This window comes from Euleptes europaea, chromosome 13 (assembly GCF_029931775.1).
Source record: "Euleptes europaea isolate rEulEur1 chromosome 13, rEulEur1.hap1, whole genome shotgun sequence".
In the NCBI taxonomy this organism is placed as follows: domain Eukaryota; kingdom Metazoa; phylum Chordata; class Lepidosauria; order Squamata; family Sphaerodactylidae; genus Euleptes; species Euleptes europaea.
In genome coordinates this window covers 56,837,986-56,862,641 of record NC_079324.1, presented here as the reverse complement: position 1 = coordinate 56,862,641, position 24,656 = coordinate 56,837,986, and the positions used below count along the sequence as shown (strand labels likewise).

General features: G+C 47.5%; 1 protein-coding gene across 1 annotated transcript in view; it reads left to right on the top strand.

The window, feature by feature from the left end:
• The window catches only part of ADGRD1 (adhesion G protein-coupled receptor D1), a 239,951-nt gene that overhangs the window by 105,913 nt on the left and 109,382 nt on the right, over positions 1-24,656 (top strand). Inside the window, exons 15-16 of the mRNA XM_056859596.1 lie at positions 11,619-11,692; positions 14,959-15,082. Coding sequence (XP_056715574.1) covers positions 11,619-11,692; positions 14,959-15,082 — 198 coding nt within the window. The remainder of the gene's footprint in view (positions 1-11,618; positions 11,693-14,958; positions 15,083-24,656) is intronic.

Here is a 24,656-nt window from a genome sequence, read left to right as displayed (position 1 = left end):
CTTACTGTGGCTGTGTCGTACTCAGGCAGGAGTGTAGCGTGCAGGCAGTAACCAGGCCCAAGGCTTGGCCTCTGGTTTCAACAACAGCAATGGGAGTACTGCGTTGACCAGAGCCTGACGCAGGCTTTTCTCTTCCCGTGGACCGGGCTAGACCAAGGTAATTAGCAGGTAAAGGAGTAGAGGCACTTACCAGTCCAATCTCCTTGTCTCTCAGATCAGGCATCAGCTTGCACGCCGGGGTTGACTGGGATGACTTCGGTTGCTGGAGCTTCTTTCAGTCAGTGGCCTTCAACATGTGTTGAACCCACAAGAACTCTGGCAATCTGCCTGGCCTTTTATCAGCCTTGCGGTTCCAGCATTTTCCACTCCTCCCTGATTAGGCTTGATTGTCTTTGCTCTATCTCTCAAGGCCCACCTGGCCTTTTGCCTTCGTTCCCTTAATTGAAGCCGGGCCTTGATTCTCTGCTTCTCAGCCGGCTTGGGAGAACTTGCAGGCGAGGAGTCCTGCTCGTCTTGCTGTTCTGTTTGCTGCCAGAATGAGCAGCCCTCATCCCCTGCCATGGGCCTTGGTGGCTCTGATGCCCGTTCCTGCTGTTCCAGTGCAGTCATTGGAGGAACGGGCCCACTCCTCCTCTTCCTCAGAGGAGGAGGGCAGCTCAGGTTGGCCTACGACAGGCTGTCTTCTGTTCCATCAGGAGGGGCTGGCCTGGGAGGACTGGGTAATCCAACACGATTCCATTTAAGCACGGGACGTTTTGCTCTGGAGATGCATACAGGATCGGGTGATCCATTCATCCCAATAGGGAAAAGGGAAAAGGGGAAAGCCCATATCTCGGGGGGCCCTGACCCAATGTTTACAAAACTTGGGGAGTCTCTTAAGAATCCTTGTCTGAAGCTCCACTGAAAGTTTGGGGTCTGTACCCCCCAAAATGCGCCCCCTGCAGCCACAGAAAGAGAAAAGGGGGGAGCCAATATTTCTGCCCCCATTGAACCCATCTTTACAAAACTTGTGGGGTCTCTTAAGAAGGCTTGTCTGAAGATATCCTGAAAGTTTGGGGTCTGTACCCCCAAAAATGCGCCCCCTGCAGTCTCGGAAAGGAGCAAATGTGCACAAGCACCTCCCCCACACAGGAGGATTTCTCTCTCTCTCTCTCCCCCTGGCCGGGCCGCACATCAGCTGATTCCTCCAGTACTCAATCCTGACTGATTGGCCAGAAGAAGACCCAGCTTGGCCACCGATTGGCCGGGGGAGGAGAATGCTGCTTACTGACGGCCCCGAATTTGCCGGATTTATTCCTGAACTCCCGAACTCGCTGAATTCGCCCCCCCCTTTTCCTGCCATTTTTGAACTGATCTAAATCGGCTGGAAATCAGTTGTAATAGCAGCTAGTAGGGCTGTCGATTCGGTTTGTCCCGAACTAAAAACCACCGAATCAGGGGAAATTTGGCTGTTTTTCAGTTCAGGCCGAACCGAATCGACAGCCCTACTAGCTGCTATTACAACTGATTTCCAGCCGATTTAGATCAGTTCACCTGAAGAAAATGGCTGCTTTTGCAATTGGACTCCATGGCCTTGAAGTCTCTCCCCTCTCCAAACCCTGCCCTCCTCAGGCTCCACTCCAAAAACCTCCTGCCGATGGCAAAGAGGGACCTGCCAACCCTAGCCAGAGGTCTGTCGCCTGAGCGGGTTTTGCACCGGTATGCTAATTTAGTGTGCTGCGTAGAAGAAGCAGAAGCAGAAGTTGGTTTTTATATGCCAACTTTCTCTACCACTTAAGGGAGACTCAAACCAGCTTACAATCACCTTCCCTTCCCTACAGCAGACACCCTGTGAGGTAGTTGGGGCTGAGAGAGAGTGACTTGCCCAAGGTCACCCAGCTGGCTTCACGTGGAGGAGTGGGGAATCAAACCCGGTTTTCCAGATCATAGTCCAGCTCTCCAAACCTCCGCTCTTAACCACTACACCACGCTGGCTCTCCCCTCCCCACAACAGACACCCTGGGAGCATAGCGGGTTTGCGCACGTTCTCTGTCGGCTTCTGTGTTTCCGTTGCTCTCCGTTGCATCGGGCTGAAACTATGCAGCCATGTGCAGCCCGGTGTTACAATCTGGACTGTTTACTGTCCTCTGCCACTGCTTATGCGTCTGTGGCTTCCATTGACTGCCTCACCCGCCCGTTCCCCATAGATTAGCTGAGAGAGGCGGAGCAGCCAATCAGAGGGCGCAACCGCTGAAAGGTCAAGAGAATAATGGGTCGCCACTTCATTCTGAAAATATGTGAACAATTGTACAGCAGAGCCTCTGCCGAGGGGGCCAAAATATGAAGGAAATTGGACGACGTTTCCCTATAAAACCGGTGCTCTTAATTTTTTTTAAAAAGGAGATAACTGAGTTGATCCAACTCACTGCAGCGGGTATGTTCCACCTTTCGATGAACGTTTTGCAAATGTTAATATCAAGACAAACACAGGCCATTTATGCAGGGTCAATTTTGATGCTTGCTCAAAGGGCTTTTTTTTTAAAAAAATGCGACCTTCAAAATGCTTATTCATGGTCCTGACGCAAAAGGAGAAATTCCACACACACACACCCCGCTCGCCTGCTCCTTTGTTCATTCATTTGCATAGCCATTGGCAGTGGTCATTTGCATAGCTAAGCCGCGTTTGTGATTTTTCATGGTTCCTTCAGTAAATGCTTCGGTGTGGGGGTGGAGCAAATACAAAAGGTGGCGTTTAAGGGGCTCTTAAGAAAAGCAAAGCAGGTATGCGCTGGCTTCGCAGTCACTTCCTGAATGAAGGTTCAGCGTGAAAAACTCAGAAAAAATATGCGAGGCATTTCAGCCTGGAACGTGCTGCTAATTACCACGCATAAATGGCCACAATATTCTCTTTTCTGCTACATGCACCTAATGCTGAATAAAAAAAATCCGAGGCAGGGGCCCGGTAACTCCTCGTGAGGAAATTCAAATGAGATCATAGCGCTGGTGGACAAGTGAGAAACTACGAGCAAAAGGATCTGACTCCAAGTCTTCAGGACTGCCAGTTTATCCTTCTTTAAAGGGTTTGATAATCTTATTTACAAAAGGAGATTAGAGAAATCCATGGAGGATAGCTCTTTCTACCACTGTTATCTATGATAGGAAATGAAACTCCCAGCGGAGAGGCAACACATTACTCTGTCTATTGCCTTGTTATCCTGTCCTTCCGCCAAAACTCTCAGGGTGGCTTCTCCCTTCCCTATTTTATCCTTAAAATAACACGTGGAGTAGGGTTTCCAGCTCTGGATTGGGAAATATCTGGAGTTTTGGGGGACTGAGCCTGAGGAGGGCAGGGTTTGGAGAGGGAAGGGTTTTCAGTGGGGTATAATGCCACAGATTCCACCTTCCAAAGTGACCATTTTCTCTGGGTGAACTGATCTCTATCAGCTGGAGATCAGTTGTAATAGCAGGAGATCTCCTGCCACCACCTTGAGGTTGGCAACCCTACATAGATATTACCTTCCAACGCATCCATTTTCTCTAGGGGAACTAACCTTTGTAGTCTGGAGATCAGTTGTGTTTCTGGGAGAATCCCAGGCCACGTGTGGTGATTGGCAACCTTAAGGGTCTTGCATGGAGGTTGTAAGTAAGGTTGCCAGGTCCCTCTTCACCACTGGCAGGAGGTTTTAGGGGCAGAGCCTGAGGAGGATGGGGTTTGGGAATGAGAGGGACTTCAGTGCTATAGAGTCCAATTGCCACAGCGGTCATTTTCTCCAGGTGAACTGATCTCTATCAGCTGGAGATCAGTTGTAATAGCAGGAGATCTCCAGCTAGTACCTGCAGGTTGGCAACCCTAGTTGTAAGCTCTTTGCAGGCAAGGATTTATCCTGTTTGGCCTGTGAAACTCTGGAGACACTATTGGGGGTATTTAAGTGGGAGTAATCATAATCCTCTTCCCCATGTCCTGTCTCTAAAGGAAGGAACGCAGACTAGGGCTTCTTTGGAGGGCCTCATAGTTTGGGGAGGTTTGTATGGAATACAATGTTCCTTCACACCCACCTGGGTTCAGTGTTACATTTTATCTCCATCTCTTCGTTTCCATCACTTAGAATAGAATGCCGCGAATTATTCCTTTAGTTCTTGCCGTTCTAACGTCTTTAAAAAAAAATTGACAAAGTGCCTCGTGTTCCGCTGGGAATGCAAATGTTTCTTATCAAAAAGAAATGTTGTAAGTAGAGCAATTAGCTAATCAGGCAAATATTTTGGAAGGGAGGATGTAATTATGGCACTCCTCCTGGGTTTTGCCTTCACATTAGGGTTGCCAGATGTTCCTTTTCTGCAGGGAACTATTTAGTTCAGTTCTTGGTGGCTCCGTAGAACAAACTGGGTGTCTATCATCTCAGGTCATCTCTGCAACCTGCCGCAGAGCAGATTGCACGCATCCAAACTTGCCCTCCCTCGCTTAAAAAGAAACTTGCCTGGCAGTATGAATGTCAGTCAACATTGCTTCACTGTACTCCTCCCTGAGGATGAAAATTAATGAACAACTCCATCATCCCCAGGGTTGCCAACCTCCAGGTGGTGTCTGGAGATCTCCCGCTTACAACTGTTCTCCAGGCGACAGAGATCAGTTCCCCTGGAGAAAATGGCCGCTTTGGCAATTGGACTGTATGTAGGGGAGGGTCTTCAATGCCATAGAGTCCAGTTGCCAAAGTGGCCAATTTCTCCAGGTGAACTGATCTTTATTGGCTGGAGATCAGTTGTAATAGCAGATCTCCTGCCGCCACCTGGAGGTTGGCAACTCTAAAAAGGGGGAACATTCATCCTGAGGTTTCTGGCCTGGAGGTCTCCTGGGATTGCAATTACACTCCAGAACAGTGATCAGTTCCCCTGGAAGAAGGGGAAGCTCTCTCTCACTTAGGTAGTGTGACATTAGGGTTGCCAGACCCCCGCTGTGGGCGGAGGATCTCCTGCTTTGGGCCCCCTCCTCCTGTCACCATCCAGCTGCCCGGCAGAGGTCTCACCAGGCTTAAAATGAGGCCCTGATGTCTCCTGTGTGATGGCGTTACTTCCAGAAGTGATGCCATCACACAGGTGACAACAGGGGAGACGCTAGGATATTTAGGAAAACTCTATGGTAACAACAGCTTCTCCCACAGAATTTTTTGCCCAGATACCAAAGCATCTCCCTCACCATTGTCAATGTGATGATGTCACGTCTGGAAGGGATGTCCTTACGCAGGAGATGTCAAGGACTTGGACTAGGGTTGCCAACCTCCAGGTTGCTGCAGAAGACCTCCTGCTATTACAACTGATCTCCAGCCGATAGAGATCAGTTCACCTGGAGAAAATGGCTGCATTGGCAATTGGACTCTATGGCATTATAGTCCCTCCCCTCCCAAACCCCTCCCACCTCAGGCTCCACCCCAAAAACCTCCCGCCAGTTGCCAAGAGGGACCTGGCAACCCTAACTAGGCCTCATTTTAAGCCTAGTAAGATCCCACCTACCCACCCGCTCCCCTGCTAGGGTTCCTAGGTCCAGGTTGGGAAATACCTGGAGATTTTTGGGGTGGGGCCTGAGGAGGGCAGGGTTTGGAGAGGGGGAGGGATTTCGATGCCATAGAGTCTACCTTTCAAAGTGGCCATTTCCTCCAGGTGAACTGATCTCTGTCGCCTTGGAGGTCAGTTGAAATAGTGGGAGTCACCACCCGGAGGTCGGCAACCCTATCCCCCGCTGATGGCCAGGGGGGACCTGACAACCCTATGTGACATCCCTATAGCAGAAATTGGGAGCCCTGGGAGAGAGACTGGCCCTTGGCTTCAACCTGTCCTTTTTAGCAAACGGCACCTTCAATGGCCCATCGGGACCCAGTGTCAAGGAGAGAGCTGCTTTGTGTAACTGCAGAGCTGGTTATAACAGCCGCGGTTAGGTTGCAAAAGAGAACATGCACATTAACAAGGAAGATAGTTTTCCTTATTCATTTATGAGGTGGAGGAGGACAAAAATGGAAGTTCTTATTGCTTCCCTGCTTTTATGGGCATCTCTGAGCCTGACATTAGTTTGTTTAATGAGCATCCTGGATCTTCTGTCCTGGTTATTATCTCCCATAGTAACCAGCGGGATCGACTCTATTTATCCACACACAAGGCTTCGCCCGAAGACATCAGTATTTATACTTTCCAGAGCACCCTTTGGCACTTTTAAGGGCACCTTCTAACCCTTTCCTGTCATCCGATGTGACTTAACAGTAAACGATTTACGTTAGAGATAGCAGAAGCGCATGATTAGCAAACTGTGATGGACCTGGGGAAGGGGTTGCTGCCGTACAGGCTGCAGGTGATTTGCACTCCCTCCTTGTATTATAATGAAGAAAGTTTCATTTATGCATGGGAGCTTTACCTGAGGTTCATTACTGGCTGGACCCACACTTTCTTGCTGAGAATCTCTGCACCAGCAGTCTCCAAGCTCAAATCAAGTCCCTGCCCCTTTAAATGCTGCTTTGTAATTGGCTTACTTTGCAGTGCTCACTGTGAGAGAAAATCCCCCCTAAAAAAACCAAAGTGCCACATAAAAAAGCATTTTAAGAACAAAACAAACTAACAAATGGAGCAATCTGAAAGAAGGAGGGGTGTGTGTGTGAAATCCAAGCCTCGGTTTTAAAAAGCCTTTCTTTTGCTTAGTAAGAGCTCAGAGGAAGCAGGAAGCATTTGAATCCCTGCCTCTTTAAGCGCCACTTTGTGATTGGCGGTGAGCAAAACCAAGCTTCTGTGTCCCGCGCTTCGTCTTCTGCACGGAGATTTCAGGCGGGCTGAGCTCAGGGGAGAGGGAAGAGTTGGGTTAACAGAGGAATGGGAAGACCCGGACATTGCGAGGACTGGCAGCGAGGTCATCTCTAATGGACGGAAAGGTCATGCATAACTCCAAGGAACAACTGAGACAGACCAGGGGTGAATGTGAGTCCAAGTACCCATGCATAAATGACCCTGCTCATGAAAATCAAGTCTGGCTTTTCTAGACTTTTTTTTATTTTGTGCGTTGCTGCCTTCCTCCCCCCTTTTTTTCTTTTGCAAAGGCTTCAGGGAGGCTAGAGTTCAGATGAGCTCAGAATAGACGTGTGTGTCAGAGTGTGACCAGAAATCTGTCCTCGGCAATCGCCGTGGAAATTTCTTTGATGCTCTCCAGTCCGTGGGTTTACCCTAAAAGGAGACCCGATTTCATAGCCTCAGGCCAGGTGTAACAGCGGTGTCTCTCAAGTCAACAAGATGGCTTGAAAAAAGAGAGGCTTCCCCCCCCCCCCCCGTTGACATGATCTGCCTATCATCTTCTACCATCTCTTTTCTCTGCACCGGCATTTTTGGACGGGGCTAAACTGGTAAATGGAGGAATCCCGTGCCTTTGCGATCAGATATGGGTTTATTTTCACAAAGAACTATTCGTTTTCTTCATGCCTGCCAAGGAGTCCCACTGGAGCGGTTGAAAGCGCAGTTGCATTTTTTATTTTTTGGGAAAATTTTTTTTTGCTAAGATACATATTGAAAAATGCAGCCCGCCTGATCTCGCTATGTTCTTTCCAGATTTTTTTTTTTTTAATTATGTTGGTTATTTAGGACGGGTTATGCAACCAGGCAATTTTTGCTTTGCTTCTGTACCAAATCACGATCACTCCATCTACAGTTATCTGCCATATCACTGAATTGCTATCTCAGAAGCACAGAATGCTTCTAAATGGCTTTTCTCGAAGAGATTACAGCCACAATTGATAGTATGTGGAGGGAGGATGGGAAAGAAAGGAAGTCAGCCCGGGACTTACCACGACAGCACTGATCCTAGGGTTGCCAACCTCCAGGTGGTGGGTGGAGATCTCCAGGTGCTAGAGATCTGTTCCCTTGGAGAAAATAGCCGCTTTGGAAGATAGACTCTATGGCAATGATTCCCCACTGAAGTCCCTCCCCTCCCCAAACCCCGCCCTCCTCAAGCTCTACCCCCAAAATCTCCAGGTATTTCCAAACCTGGAGCTGGCAACTCTGTTCCTAGGGTTTCCAGCCTCCAGGTACTAGCTGGAGATCTCCTGCTATTACAAGTGATCTCCAGCCGATAGAGATCAGTTCCCCTGGAGAAAATGGCCACTTTGGCAATTGGACTCTATGGCATTGAAGTCCCTCCCCTCCCCAACCCCGCCCTCCTCAGACTCCACCCCCAAAACCTCTCGCTGGTGGGGAATAGGGACCTGGCAATCCTAACTGTTCCTGATGAAAGCTTCTCCCCACCACCAGCACTGGAGGTGGCAGAGCCTGCCCCACAGCCGGAAACTGATAAGTAGGCTGGTGGGCTCATGGGCTCCCACATGCCTTGGCTTTCACAGTGGCCATTGCCCCCTCCACCACTGGAGTGATGAATAGGCTAATCATATGTAAATCTTACGTAATCATTTGTAGGGGTTCTCTGTGACATGAATACTATTTCAAGGGTTCCACAAGAGTAAAAAGGTTGAGAAACGGTGATCTAGAGGTTGGCCACCCTAGTAGGTTAGCATTATAGGAGCAGGCATCTCCCCACAGGTACTCTTAAGGCAAACTAAGTCTGATTCAAGTTGGGGGAGTGGTGAGTGAAACTTGGTATAAGGTGTTTTAAGTCAATCTTGGCTCCTTTTTTCTGGGCTAAAGTTTTAGCTCCTGGTATTGGGTGTTACAATTGGACTTCAGTTCACAAAAGCATAAGAAGAGCCTGACCATATCAGATCAAAGGTCGAGCACTATGTTTTTTTGTTTCCGCTTGTGGCTAGCCGGGCATCTCCCTTAAGAAAGGCTGTTAAGCAGAGTCAGTGTGGTGTTGTGGTTGTAGTGTGAGACCAGGGTCTAAGAGCCTTGGGTTAAAGTCCACCCCTCTCAACCATGAAGGCCACTGGGGGACCCTTGGCTGGTCGCTGTCTCTCAGAATAACCTACCTCACAGAGTTGTTGTGAGGATAAAAGGGGCAAGGGAGAACCATGAACGCTACCCTGTGCTCCTTGGAGAAAGAGTGGGATAAAAATTGGATAGGAAGCCGTGAAGGTAAAGCTTTCTCTTGCCTTTTCTCTTTAGGAACTGGGTATTTGTCAGTATACTCCTTCAAAAAATGGAGGCTTCATTAAGTATCATGGCTGCTCAAGTTCTGCCGATAGACCTCTCCTCCATGAATTGATCCAAATCCTTTTTCCAATCTATTTGCCATCCCCACGTCTAGTAGCCGCAAATCCCACAAGTTCGTTTTGCATCTAAAAGCTGAGCCTTGTGTCCTTCATGATAATTCAGAATTAAGGTTGTCTGTTATTTCACTGAACATCTTGGTTTAGAGTCTGATCTCGCTCTCTTTCTCTCCCTCTCCCTCTCTCAAAGCAAGCTGTTCTAAAACAAAGGCTAACAGGAGATGTTCTGTCTATGTAACTGGGGAGATGTAGGGTGTTTTGTTATTTTCAAGAAGAAGGCAAATACTTTATGGAATATGTTTTTCGAAAGAACAGAAAGGAAGGGTAGGAACAGTTCGATGAAGATGCTTATCTGCCATACAGTAGCAATGCATGATAGTGAAGTACTGAATCCAACAGTGTATCTCTTGGCAGAGACAGCGGATAATTTATCAGCTCATGCAGAGATAACTGTGCTGCCCGTCCCTGACTCTTCCTTCTTTGGTCCTAGTAGAAAAGAGCAAGAGTCCAGTAGCACCTTAAAGACTAACAAAAATATTTTCTGGCAGGGTATGAGCTTTCGTGAGCCACAGCTCACTTCGTTATGCTCGCGTTTTCCAATTCGTGATAAAACAGGTCCCTGAAAATGCGAGCAAACCACGTAGAAACAAAGGTGATGGTGTGACGAGGGTGACTGCGAGGGGAACAGCCGTGCATAAAAGGGAGGAGGGAGGCCTGATGTGGATTTTCCAAACCCCAATACCCTTGCCCCCTGACCCTGGCTAGTATTTGGATGGGAGACCTCCAAGAAATACCAGGGTGACACGGAGGCAGGCAATGGCCGACCACCTCCAAATGTCTCTTGCCTTGAAAACCTTATGGGGTGCCACAAGTCAGCTGTGACTTGATTACAAAAACCAAAACAACAAGCCTTCCTTGCCTCTGCATCACATCGGACAGGTGCTTTCATTGTTGAATAGGGTTGCCAGATCCCTCTTTGGCGGGAGGTTTTTGGGGCGGAGCCTGAGGACGACAGGGTTTGGGGAGGGGAGGGACTTTAATGCCATAGAGTCCAATTGCCAAAGTGGCCATTTTCTCCAGTTGAACTGATCTCTGTCTGCTGGAGATCAGTTGTAATAGCAGGAGATCTCCAGCTAGTACCTGGAGGTTGGCAACCTTATCATTGAAGGAGATTGTTGGAATGTACATGACTCAGGAACCTTGTTGCGGTCTAATCAGTGCTCGCATGGGAGTGTACCCTCTGTATGCCTTCTTCAGTCCTGAGTTGGAAGTAATGTAGGATATGAATGGAAATAAAATGTTTTCAAAGAATGGTTGTGAATGTCACTGCATTTATTAATGCATGTTTTTATCTTGCGGTTCAGCCAAGAAATGGCTCCCGAATGCCTTGCAGGAGTCAAAATCCTGTATAAATGGAAAATTAAAATTGAGAGCAGGGAGGAGAATCTCAGCTGGGTGGGCTCCAGGCAGGACGGAGGTGTGCCGGTCTGTCCTCTAATGATCTAAAAGGTAGTTCATAATAAGACAATGTTTTATGCCTTAGTTTCATGAGATGATTTTGTTTCGTGATGGCTTGTGGCTAAGAGCAGTAAACAGAAATGCTGGCCATAAAGATCTTAGTAGTAGTAGTAGTAGTAGTAGTAGTAGTAGTAGTAGTAGTAGTAGTAGTGGAGGAAGAAGAAGAGTTGGTTTTTATATGCCGACTTTCTCTACCACTTAAGGGAGAATCAAACCAGCTTACAATCACCTTCCCTTCTCCTCCCTACAACAGACACCCTGTGAGGTAGGTGAGTAGGGTTGCCAGGTCCCTCTTTGCCACCAGCAGGAGGTTTTTGGGGTAGAGCTTGATGAGGGTGGGGATTGGGGGGTTTCTATGCCATAGAGTCCAGTTGCCAGAGCGGCCGTTTTCTCCAGGGGAACTGATCTCTATTGGATGGAGATCAGTCGTAATAGCAGGAGATCTCCAGCCACCTCCTGGAGGCTGGCAACCCTATAGGTGGGGCTGAGACTGCACTGTGCTAGATTAGATGGACCACTGGTCTGATCCAGCAGGGCTCTCCTTAGGTTCTTACGAAGGCCTCGGCCTCTGTGCCCTGTTGTTGGACCTCCAGAAGAACTGGTTGGCCACTGTGTAAGACAGGATGATGGACCAGATGAGCCACTGGTCCTATCCAGCATGGCTCTTCTTATGTTCTTATGAAGCCCTTGGCCTCCATGCCCTGTTGTTGGACCTCCAGAGGAACTGGTTGACCACTGTGTGAGACAGGATGTTGGACTAGAATGGACCATTTCTCTGATCCAGCAGGGCTCTTCTTATGTCCTTACAGCTTTCCCAAGAAACCTAAAGAAAATGGGGGTGGGGGCAAAATGTACCCGTTTTATGTTTTTACTTGTGACATACTCCAATGTCCTTATTGTACTCTTGTTTCTGAAACATTTTCTTTTCTTTCATTTCAGACTGCTCTCCAGTACAGCCAAGTGGTGAACAAAGGCAACCAAGTGAAACTTTATTGTGCTTTTTTGGATTACAGGTATGTGACGCAGTTATGAATGAGTTCCTTTTCGAAGCTTTGGAACAGAGAACGGTATTTTTAATAAATCAGTACAGTAACAGAAGATCAGTCCCTATTGGATCTGAGGGAACAGTAAAAATAATGAAATCATCATGAAATGGAAATAGATGATTAGTCCATTACTAATCTAAGAAGGGGGATTTCTTCCATCTGGATAAAAGGGAGGCTGGAACACATTTCTGATAAAACTTCACCATCAATCTAGTCATGCTTTGGAACAACTCTTTAAACTCCGTTCCCATCCTTGGGCTGAACTTTGTGATGAAGCTGATACTAATACTCAAGAAGGCCAGAATGTGTTGTTAAAAGGGAATGACGAAAGCTTTTGGGTCAATCAACAAAAGTTTTAGTTTATTTTTTCCCTAGATCATCAAAGACTTGCTCAAAACTTCTCTGGGAAATTCTGCTGGCCTTGACCAGCATTGCTACATTCCCCTTCCCAAAATCTGGGGAATCAAGCTAGTAACTGTTGTAAGCAAGTAACTGTTGCATTGTCTACCAGGTGCTTTACGTCTGTTTTTGGGAACTCCCACAAAAAACTGGGAAAGATCCGAAGAAGCATTTAAAAAAACCCTAACTATCATGTCAGGATTCAAACAGGCAATCTTTTCAGATCTCACCCGAGCTCGCTGGGGAGATAACTGTCCGGTCAGTCATAGGTGTGACTTTCCCTCCTGCTAGACTTAATGTCTGTACGCCCCTCCCCTTTAGGTGGTAATATGTTCTTCAAAAGCAAAGGGTAGAACAAACCTGTGACAAGCTGATCTCCTGCCATCTTGCCATCTTCAAAAATAAGCACGTCTGATGTGAACCGATTCTATGCATAATTACTCAAGTAATTCTTACTTCAGGTTTGCAGAAGATCTGTCTTGCCCATTCACAGCTCCGGTCACCAGATTTAAGTAACCTTAGATTTGGCCAACTTAGTTATTAGGGTGCGCGCGAATGCCCTGACCTGGGTAACCCAGGCTAGCCCAATCTTGTCTGATCTCAGAAGATAAGCAGGGTTGGCTTTGGCTAGTATTTGGATGGGAGACCTCCAAGGAATACTAGGGTCGTGACGTGGAGGCAGGCAATGGCAAACCAAGGGGTCACCCTAAGTCAGCTACGACTTGATGGCACATTCCACCCTCATCAATTCTCACTGTGCTCAATGGCGTTTGTCAGCTACAGCCTGCATTGGCTCCTCTACCCTACCGTCCCTATGAGCTGGGGCCCTGAACTGTCACCCCAATGGGGTCCTTTTAAGGTGGCCTACATGGTTCTCTTCTCCTACCTACAGGGTTTTTATCTGCCAATTTCCTCTCCCACTCAAGGAAGAATCAAACCGGCTTACAATCACCTTGCTTTCCCCTCCCCACAGCAGACACCCAGTGAGGTAGGTGAGGCCGAGAGAGTGTGACTAGCCCAAGGTCACCCAGCTGGCTTCGTATGCAGGAGTGGAGAATCAAACCCAGTTCACCAGATTAGCCTCCGCCGCTCATGTGGAGGAGTGGGGAATCAAACCCGGTTCTCCAGGTCAGAGTCCACTGCTCCAAACCATTGCTCTTAACCACTACACCATGCTGCAAATCCATGGCAGCTAATGACCCAAACAGGCACTGAGCGGCATGTCTGGACAAAGCCTGGGCAATTAAATCATATGGCAATCCCTCACCTTTTCCAAATACTTTGAGTCTCTGTCAAAATTGCTACAGATGTTTCACCCAAGCAGGGCACCTCCTGACACGCACACCAAAAGTACCGTAAAACTTTAATTTTAAGAGCTAGACACCATTGCAGTGGTAACTTGGGCTGTTATATTTGTAATGGAAGAAAACTCAATGCTTTAAACAGATGCCCAAGAAGCAGCAAAACATCAGATAAAGATCTGTCTTGACAGCAGTTTTTCTTTCTCTCACGTTGTCATGGAAGCAGCTGTCTTGCTAGGGAGCTGCAGCTTAGCGACTGAACACCTGTACCCAGGAGGTCCAAGGTACAGTCCCTTGCATCTTCATACAGGCTTTCCACAAGGTTACTGACTCCAGTTTGGGAAATTCCTAGAGATTAGAAGGTGCCAGGGGAGGTAAGAGTTAGAGGAGGGGCTGCAGCTCAGTGACAGAGCAGCTGTTTGGCATGCAGCAGGTCCCAGGTTCAATCCCCAGCATCTCCCGCGAAAAGGACCAGTCAGTAGGGGATGTGAAGGACCTCCACCTGAGATGCTGGAGAGACTCTGCCAGTCTTAGATAATACTGACCTTGATGGAACAAAGGTGTCATTCAGTATAAGACAGCTTCATGTGTCCAGGGTCATGGGGAAGGGCTGTGGCTCAGTGGCACAGCATCTGCTTGGCATGCAGAAGGTCCCAGGTTCAATCCCCAGCATCTCCACTTAAAAGGACCTGCTAGTAGGTGACTCAGAATATAGCATCATAGAATCATAGAGTTGGAAGGGACCACCAGGGTCATCTAGTCCAACTTCTTGCACAATGCAGGAAATTTACAACTACCCCCCTACACACCCCCAGTGACCCCTACTCCATGCCCAGAAGATGGCCAAGATGCCCTCCCTCTCATGATCTGCCTATGGTCATAGAATCAGCATTGCCTGCGACCGTGGAAAGCTGCCTGTTGTTATCAGAACGGCTAGCTATTGCGGGCACTGGGGAGCTTCTTCACATTTGAGCCTTCGGAGAAACCGAGAGCCTTTCTTACAGTGTCTCTGTCATCTTTACTCATTTAAGTGCTGTTAAAATCCTGTTATACCATACCAGCAGGGTCACATTGCTATCGCAAGCACCATGGAAGTCTGAGGGACATTAGCACACAAATAATGCGGTTCTGTTCTTCTGGGCCACTTTTTTTTTGTTGCTTTGGGGGCAGTTTTAATGATGGGAAAGTTGTCCTGAGATCACTCTTCTTTCCTTTCTTCTACGAGCTCCATAGGGGCCCATCTCTTCCAATTCAAAAGCTCTCTTTTTTCCCCCCATTTGAAACTTCAATGACAAACTTCACCTGCATATTTATGGCAGGTTCCTGTTGTGTTAACTTGATGAATAAGCTTCAGAAAAAGATTTCTTTTTTCTTGTTTTGCTTTGGGATGAGGATGATATTTGAATGTGTTCAGTTTTATTCAGTCAAGAGTTTTCAAAGTAATTCTTCCCCTTGCCCCAAACCGTAGTTTTAATTGGCTGTGTTTAACATATAGGGAATGAAATGAAAATAAAAACCGTATGTACTTTGCAGCAACGGGAGTGGCATCTGGTCCAACGAAGGCTGCGTGCGTGAGGACGGCAACCTCAACTACTCCATCTGCTTATGTAACCACCTGACCAACTTTGCCATTTTGATGCAAGTTGTCCCAATAAAGGTAAAACAAAATATAGGCACCCAGGAAGATGTTCTGTACCAGGGTGGGATAACCAGTTTTCTGCCATTTCTTTCTCCACAGCCTACCAATAGGTGTGACATTACAAACTGGCTTTCAATGTCTAGTATCCTTTGTTTTGGCACCCAAAAAGCTTGAGCTTCATTTAAAAGAAGAAGGGACTCAAAGGGTTGAGTTGATAGACTTGATTTTCTGAACAATGCCAGTTCTCCAGGATGACTGAAAACAGAGCATTTGCCAAACCAAGCTTGCCTCTGAGGCTTTGAAATGCAAATGAAGCCAGAATTTAAATATGTGCAGCTATGCCTTGGATTCCAAAAGGTTTAAACCTGACTCTAAACATAGCACCGGGTAGGCACCACACTTAGAGATACCTAGTAACCCCCTCACAAAATATGATTGTATTTTTTCAATAAGTTGGAACTCAATAAGTTCAATAAGTCCCTGTTCCTCAAATGGGGATCCCATAGAAAAGCTGCGGAAGTAGCTTTACCTTAAAAACATGGATGGCTGCTGTCACAAATTGCCCTCCTTGGGAGTGAAAGAACTTAAGCAACGTGCCTATCTTGCATTTGAGCATGTTTTGAGACTGCTTCATCTGCACTGACCAGTTTAAATTAAATTGGAAACTTATACCTAAATACCTAGGTTATTGGTATCTTACTGTTCAAAGATTGTATTTTAACAATTGAATATAGTATTTAAAAGATTTATGCCAATATAGGTTTGATTTGATTTGATTTGACATTACAAAGCAGGAGCGCATTTGGGACATGTAACTTGTCGATAGGAAGAAAGTAGATTCCTTTGAAATGGGGTGTTGGGATACTGTGTTACGGATACTGTGGACCACCCAAAAAACAAAAAAACGAACTATCAGTGGGTTATAGATCAAATCAAGCCTGAACTGACCCTTGAAGCTAAAATGACTGAGGCTGTCGTACTTTGCTCACATTATGAGAAGACAAGAGTCACTGGAAAAGACAATCGTGCTAGGAAAAGTTGAAGGCAGCAGGAAAAGAGGAAGACCCAACAAGAGATGAATTGACTCAATAAAGGAAGCCACTGCCCTCAATTTGCAAGACCTGAGCAAGGCTGTTAAAGATAGGATGGTTTGGAGGACACTGATTCATAGGGTCGCCATGAGTCTAAGACGACTTGATGGCACTTAACACACACACACACAACTTGTTGAAGGCAGTTGTGGCTTCCAGTTTTGAGGGCTCCCAGTCCAGATTCCCTTCAGTGTTCCATACCCAAGTGCATCACTCCACACATGCACTTTCATGCTTGTGCATCTTCTTCTCAGGGAGGGACACCTCTTTCATTCTTTTTGAGCTGGTGTGGTGTAGAGTGGTTAAGAGCAGCAGACTCTAATCTGGTGAACCGGGTTGGTTTCTGCACTCCTACACATGAAGCCAGCTGGGTGACCTTGGGCTAGTCACAGCTCTCTCTGAACTCTTTCAGCCCCAACTACCTCATAGGATGTCTGTTGTGGGGAGGGGAAGGTGATTGTAAGCCGGTTTGATTCTTCCTTATGTAGTAGAGAAAGTCGGCATATAAAAACCAACTCCTCCTCCTCCTCCTTCTCCTCCTCCTCCTCCTCCTCCTCCTCCTCCTCTTCTTCTTCTTCTTCTTCTTCTTCTTCTTCTTCTTCTTCTTCTTCTTCTTCTTCTTCTTCTTCTTCTTCTTCTTCTCCCCCCCCCCCCCTGAAGAGCTAGTTAAGGGCATAAACTGAGCTTTTGACCTAGATGGAGGCATCCAAAATCACAATACCTTACCTGCAATCTACAGCCATCTGGTCCAGAAATCTACCATCCTGCATAAAGTGCAGAACAACTCTGAATCCATGCCCTGGGGAGCAATCCTGCCCAAACCTGTTGCAGGTTTATTGATGTCCTTCTGTCTCATCAGTGGTGGCCAAGCTCTTTGAAAATTAACGCTGGGTGGCATCAGAAAATTAGATGATGCTGTGTGTTTGCGTGTGTGTGTGAGGGGGGTTTGCTTTATTTTTGTTTTGGCAGGGGAAATGAAATTGCCAAGCCGCAGCGAAAGACCAATGGATTGTGCAAGCGCAGGGCTTCGTATTTCAGCATTGTGTACTAACTTAGGCCGTTGGTGATCCAACTCTTGGTTTTCTTTGCCAGGGACCTTGGAGCAACTTGGCCCTGCACCTAGCTCAGGAGGGGACGTATAATTAACGGAGAAAGCTGGAAGCAGGAATAGATGGTGGTTCCCAGCTTCAGAGGGCTTTGCGTTCAAGTCTTTTCTCCCTGTGTGTGTTCCTCCTCACAGAGTGTTCAGCGCCTGCCCCATTGCCAGTATTTGCATAGTTTCCCCAAATTTGTTTTCCTTCAGAAAGCTCTTTTTCTTATTTTTGAACCCCCACACAGTGATTAACCTTCTCTTCCCTGTAGCTCTTGCAGATGTTAGTGTTCCTGCATCGGATGAAAAGGCACCTGGCAGAAATCCCATTCTGCGTGGCCTGTTATGTATCAAGACTCAGGGCTGGGATTTGTCGACCGACCCGGACAGGCTTTCTCATGTTTTGGACAAAGATGGTGGGCGGCTTACTTTGTCATAGTCTGTTCTCCATGTTCGAGTCCTGAGAGAGACTGTCAGATTGGTTGATGAACCCCATCTCTGAATTTTGACGCGTAAGGAATGGCTTGTGACGAAGAACAGCCTACTGTGAGAGTCACTGAGCGAGGAGGCGATCTGTTCCACTAGTCTTTTGTGAGCCAGCGTGGTGTAGTGCTTAAGAGCGGTGGACTCTAATCTGAAGAACCAGGTTCGATTCCCCACTCCTCCACATGAGCAGCGGACTCTAAACTGGTGAACAGGGTTGGTTTCCTCACTCCTACACATGAAGCCTGCTAGGTGACCTTGGGCTTGTCACAGTTCTCTCAGAACTCTCTCAGCCCCACTTACCTCACAAGGTGTCTGTGGGGAGAGGAAGGGAAGGAGATTGTAAGCAGGTTTGATTCTTCTTAAAAGGTAGAGAAAGTCAGCATATGAAAACCAACTCTTCTTCTTCTTCAGAGCAGGTGGAGGGGACACTTGCTGCATCAACTGGTTCACTAGACATAAGCCCGTGTCCATGTTCCCGTTCCTTGTCTCCAGTTCCTTGGAGAGCCAGCATGGTGTAGTGGTTAAGAGTGGTGGTTTGGAGTGGTGGACTCTGGAGAACTGGGTTCAATTCCCCACTCCTCCATATGAGCGGTGAAGGAGGTTTGATTCCCCGCTCCTCTACATGAGTGATGGAGGCTAATCTGGTGAACTGGATTTGTTTCCCCACTCCTCCACACTAAGCCAGCTGGGTGACCTTGGGCAAGTCACAGCTCTCTTAGAGCTCTCTCAGCCCCACCTACCTCACAGGGTGTCTGTTGTGGGGAGGGGAAGGTGATTGTAAGTCGGTTTGATTCTTCCTTCAGTGGTAGAGAAAGTCAGCATATAAAAACCAACTCTTCTTCTTCTACACACTTGAGCGTGCCAGTCCGGTGCTATGAATTGGCCTTCTGAGAAGCGACGCAGGCAGAGCCTCCAAGCTCTGAAGCTGTCAAGGGAAGCGCCGCTAAGGGTTCTTTGATGGATTTGTAGGTTTGTTAAACCTCAGTTTATAATTCCAGCCTAGATTTAAGACAGGAGTGCTTGAGACGTGTGTGCCCTATGGGAAGACTTTTAATGTGCACGAGGAACTTAAGGAACAGAAAACTCCAAGCGGGCAAACTTCTCTTCACTGCTCTTTTGTTTTTATAGCCTCCTTCTTGTTTGGTTTGCCAGGCAGTTTAAACCGCCCAATTACTCGTGTTTCATTCTCCAGTGTCTTTCCAAGAAATTTCCTAAAGAGACTGATGGTGTTTCACAATGTTGCAGCCGGAGAGGTTTATTTAATATCCTCTGCTTCCCTTGCTCCGGCAAAAAGCCTGTTGGGGAAATAATATAAAAAAACATGGGTTATAAGTACACAGAAGTATTTATTTGGCTTTGAAGCCATCATATATGTGGGTGCGATGGGATATTTTTTAATTGATCTGGCTGCCTCTTTTTTTGTATGGTAGGCTGCAGGAGAATATAAAAGAAGTGTCCCTTCTACATTAAGGGAGCTCATGTTTGGCCCACAGTGATTCCGGTCAGCCATGTTTATGTATGATAGATACACTGTGTGTGTGTGTAAAGTGCCGTCAAGTCTCAGCCGATTTATGGCGACCCCTTTTGGGGTTTTCATGGCAAGAGACTAACAGAGAAGTGGTTTGCCAGTGCCTTCCTCTGCACAGCAACCCTGGTATTCCTTGGTGATCTCCCATCCAAATACTAACCAGGGCTGACCCTGCTTAGCTTCTGAGATCTGATGAGATCAGGCTAGCCTGGGCTATCCAGATCAGGGATGATAGATACACTAACTCACCTTATTCAGGTAGACTTTGTCCATGTGACCTGAAAAGAGTTGACGTACTACCCATGTGATGTTGGAATGTCCCCTGGTTAATACTTAATGTGATCAATGGATTACCGCTACTCTAATTATATTATCTGCCACTGTACCAAAAGACAAAGTAGTCCCCTATCTGCTGGTGGATAGAGATCCAAAAATAACACTGGCGGTGGCCAAGTATCTCTCCACCTTATTTTCCCTAAAGAAATAAAGGCTCCCCATGTACTGCTCAAGACCTTTGGGTCACGGAAGTTTGAAAAGAAAGGAAGGAAGGTTTATGTGTGATAGCCCAGTGGGGCTGCCAGGTGCCCGCTGGTGGCGGGCAAACCCCCAGCAATTTACTCCTCTGCCCGTCGACCACCTGAGGGTCGGTGGGGAAATGCTCGCTCGTGTCACTTCCAGTTTAAAACCGGAAGTTCCGCCTCAAACTAAGAGGTAAAGGCCCCTTGCAAGGCGGCGCGCAAACGCTCGCACATTCACTTGCGGACAAGAGCCTCCCGCCGGAGGAGAGGAGGGACCTGGCAACCCTATAGCCCAGGTTAGCCTGATCTCGTCAGATCCCAGAAGCTAAGCAAGGTCGACCCAGGCTTGTATTTGGATGGCCCAGGGTCCCCCAGCTAACTTCATGTGGAGGAGTGGAAAAACAAACCCAGTTCACCACGTTAGAGTCCACTGCTCATGTGGGGGAGTTTGGAATTGAACCCGGTTCCCTGATTAGAGTCCACCGCTCTTACACTACTCCATCCTGGCCCTCCTAGGGTGGCCTTTCTCGAGATGTCGTGTCCCTGGCTTCTGCCTGTCAAAAAGGTTTAAATACGAGTGGCCGGCCCAGCAGAGAGAGCCTTTCCTCCAGTCAGAATACCAACAGCCCTTACTTTTTGTATGTTGTTTCAACCACCGGCTGAACAGCCTGCGATTACATCCTTGAGCGGATCAAAAGAAGACCACTTTTTAAGCGAGTACGTCTTAGGCTCCTCAGGGTGCTCTTCTTTTGACCTGTTTCTCTCTGTGTTTTCGCTCTTTCATAACACTTTCTTTTAAGACACCTTGATTGTGAATTCTTTAAACACATCCCTTTTATCCCTGATCCAATATAAAGGTAACTTTACCCATTGGGGTGGGGGGTGGGGTTAGTCAACACAACCTAGTGGGCGACAGAATGGTACCATAACCCTGAAAAGCAATGCAAAAGCTAATGCCAATCTATTGTTGTTATTGAAAAGGTAAACTCAACATGTTTTCTTGATCTCCATCAGGGGAATCTACAAAACACATAAAAACAAATATGCAAATGATAATGAATTTCACTCAAAAACTGGGATTGATGGAGCCTTTTTATGCTACCTATACATCAGCAGTACTCTATATATACAGAGTACATCCCCTTCTGGATGCACACCTTAACGTGGTGAGGGGGTTTGTGTGTGTCAGGGAAGCTGAGAGCAATACCATAAGGGGTCTAGACTCTATCAAGAGACTAAACTCCTAGCAGAGTAACTCAAGACGGAATGGTCACAGCTGAGACACCAGACGAAGATGCAGCCACCCCCTTAAGGGATCAATGGCCACATCCGCAGAAGAGAACAGGCAATTCCAATGGGGATGGGGGCAGAGGAATCCCTGAAGGTTAGCTACTGGGCAGCAGCAGTAGTGGAAGGTGACACTGGCGGAGGATCTTTCGTAGACAACGGCAGTGCCACTATGGCTAACTCTGGTTAGCAGAAGAAGGCACTGGTAAACCACTTCTGATCAACTTTTACCTTGAAAACCCTATGATGAGACAACCCAAAATGAAAAAAGATATAGTGCACATGAGAAGACAAGAGTCACCGGAAAAGATGGTCATGCTAGGAAAAGTTGAGGGCAGCAGGAAAAGAGGAAGACCCAACAAGAGATGGATTGACTCAATGAAGGAAGCCACAGCCTTCAATTTGCAAGATCTGATCAAGGCTGTCAAAGATAGGATATTTTGGAGGACATTGATTCATAGGGTCGCCATGAGTCGGAAGCGACTTGACAGCACTTAACACACACATACATCAGCTCTTGGAAGCTAAGCAGTGTTGGCCTGGTTAGTACTTAGGTGGGAGACCACTAAGGAAGTCCAGGGTTGCTACGCAGAGGCAGGCAATGGCAAACCACCTCTGTTTTTCTCTTTCCTGGAAAACCCTACGGGGTCACCATAAATCAACTGTGACTTGACAGCCATTTCAAACCACCATAACAGTTCTGGTGGGGTAGTGGAGATAAGGGGTAGGGCCATGTCTCAGTGGTAGGGCATCTGCTTTGCATGCCAAATGTCCCAAGTTCAGTCCTTACCATCTCCAAAATAGGGTTGCCAACCTCCAGGTTCTAGCTGGAGATCTCCTGCTATTACAACTGACCTCCAGCCAATAGAGATCATTTCACCTGGAGAAAATGGCCACTTTGGCAATTGGACTCTATGGCATTCAAGTCCCTCACCTCCCCAATCCCTGCCTTCCTCAGGCTTCGCCCCAAAAACCTCCTGCCGGTGGCAAAGAGGGACCTGGCAACCCTAAGTTAAAGTGATCTGGGAGTAGACAACATGAAAGACCTCTGCTTGAGACTCTAGAGACCCACTGCCAGCAAAGCTGTTAACCTTGATAGACCAGTCATCTGTCTGACTCAGGGTAGGGCAGCGTTCAGAGTTCAAGCCCCCACACCACAATCACCGTGGACAGGACGTAGTGTGGCCTAGTACTTAAATGGTGTGGTAGCGGTAATGTGTTGGCATCGCGTTGAATGTTAAAACCTGCTGAAAACATCTGTTCAGACTGGAAAAAACTGCATCTGATTCCATGCACCCAGATGGGTTTCTGATTTACGTTTCTATAACTAGAGCCCCTGAGGCTTTAAGGCAAACCAGCGAAGAAGTAGTAGTTGTTAGTTTTCATATGCCGATTTCCTCCGCCACTTAAGGAAGAATCAAACCGGCTTATAATCACCTTCTCTTTCCCTTCCCACAACAGACACCCTGTGAGGTAGGTGGGGCTGAGAGAGCTGTAACTAGCCCAAGGTCACCCAGCTGTAGGGTTGCCAGGTCCCTCTTCTCAACTTGCAGGAGATTTTGGGGGCAGAGCATGAAGAGGGCGGGGTTTGGGGAGGGGAGGGACTTCAATGCCATAGAGTTCAATCGCCAAAGTGGCCATTTTTCTCCAGGTGATCTCTATTGGCTGGAGATCAGTTGAATTAGCAGGAGATCTCCTGCTACTACCTGGCAGTTGGCAACCCTACCCAGCTGGCTTCATGTGTAAGAGTGGGGAAACCAACCCGGTTCACCAATTAGCCTCCGCTGCTCATGTGGAGGAGTGGGGAATCAAACGTGGTTCTCCAGATCAGAGTCCACCGCTCCGAACCACCACTCTTAACCACTACACCACGCTGGCTGAAGTGAAAGGGGCACTAAAAAACGGCCTGGGGATTTTCCTCTTCAAAGAAAACAAGTCCAAAATCTCACCAAGCTTTTTTTTTGGGGGGGGGGGGGGATGTCCAAAGAAGCGCTTTAATTCCAACCCTTCTCTTGAATCTTCTTCCTGCTCCCAAAACCATGTCTGATTTGCAGCAGATGGCCGTGGCAGAAGTATTATTTCTGTAGAATTTCAGAAACAGGACAGCTGCACCAATTTGTGGCCAAAGCCACAAGAAAACACTCAAAGGCACTGCAGAAGATTTAGCTTGATGTTCTTTCCTTAAAAAAATAATAATAACACCACCCCCCCCCAAAAAAAAAAAACAAATTGTCCACTATTTTCCTGCTGGCTGTGCATTTTCAAGGGTATTTTTCCCCTTCTGGAACTCGTAGAGCAGGTGGCGCTTCCTCATTTTGTGTCAGTGCAAATGGGCCCTTCTGTCTTTCTTCAAATAAGAATCAGACATCTCTGTGAAAAGAGAGGCAGAGGCAAAAGTAGGGTTTCCATCCTCCCAGTGGGCCCTGGAGATCTCCCAGAATTCGCTCTCATCTCCAGACAGATCTGTTATCCCAGAGAAAATGACAGCAGCTTGGATGGTGGACTCTATGGCATTATAATCCACTGAAGTCCCTCCAGTCCCCAAATTCTACCCTCCCCAGGCTCTGCCCTCTACAACTCCAGAATTCCCAATCCAGCCTTGGCAACCTTGCAGGGCAAAAGCCTTATCTGGCCCCGGTCACTTTCTAAAAACACTTGGCGGGCACCAGGGAAGGTTTTGTCAGGCGGGCACCACTTTAGAAACTCCTAGCTTAGGGTGACTCAGGGCCACATGAACATATGAAGCTGCCTTATACTGGATCAGACCCTTGGTCCATCAAAGTCAGGATTGACTACTCAGGCTGGCAGCAGCTCTCCAGGGTCTCAGGCAGAGGTCTTTCACATCACCTACTTGCCTGGTCCCTTTAACTGGAGATGCCGGGGATTGAACCTGGGACCTTCTGCATGCCAAGTAGATGCTCTACCACTGAGCCACGGCCCTTGTTTCTTCAGTTCCTATTCCCAATTGCCATAACACAGACGGGGGGGGGGGCAGCTCTACTGCTGCTTCTCTTTGTGGCAAACCCTCTCTTTTCATGCCATTGTTTGCCACCCAAAGATGGGAAGTGCTAGTCAAAGTTGCATCAGACTCAGGATTGGGAGCCCTTGGGGCTTACACTTTTTCAGACTCTCTGAAAAGGCACAGTGCATTTGTGATCATTTCAGCAATAACGTTAAAAGGACATATTTTGATAATGCACCAGTAAGAGGACTTAAAAATTGTCGTCGTTTTTATTTGGGTTTTGTTAAGTCCGTGTGGGGAGGACACACGAGGTCGAGACGGAGTTCCAACACAGTGTGTTTATTGCCGTACAGAACAAAACTAGAGAACACAGTAGAAACAGCCCTGCTTATATTCTCCTCTGGCCACCCCCTGATCTGTGAGAGGGGGGGAAACAACCCCGGGGTACAATGGCGTGTGCCGGCTTAGGGCCAATGGCACGCGCTGGCTTTGGCCAATCGCGTGAGCAGGGCTTTGGAGCCTTCGCCCAAGACTCAAGCTCCAACGTTATCCTGCATATCCCCTAACTATATACATACACAACACCCCTTCCCCCTAAGTCCTGACAACACACGAACAACATAGTCCTTA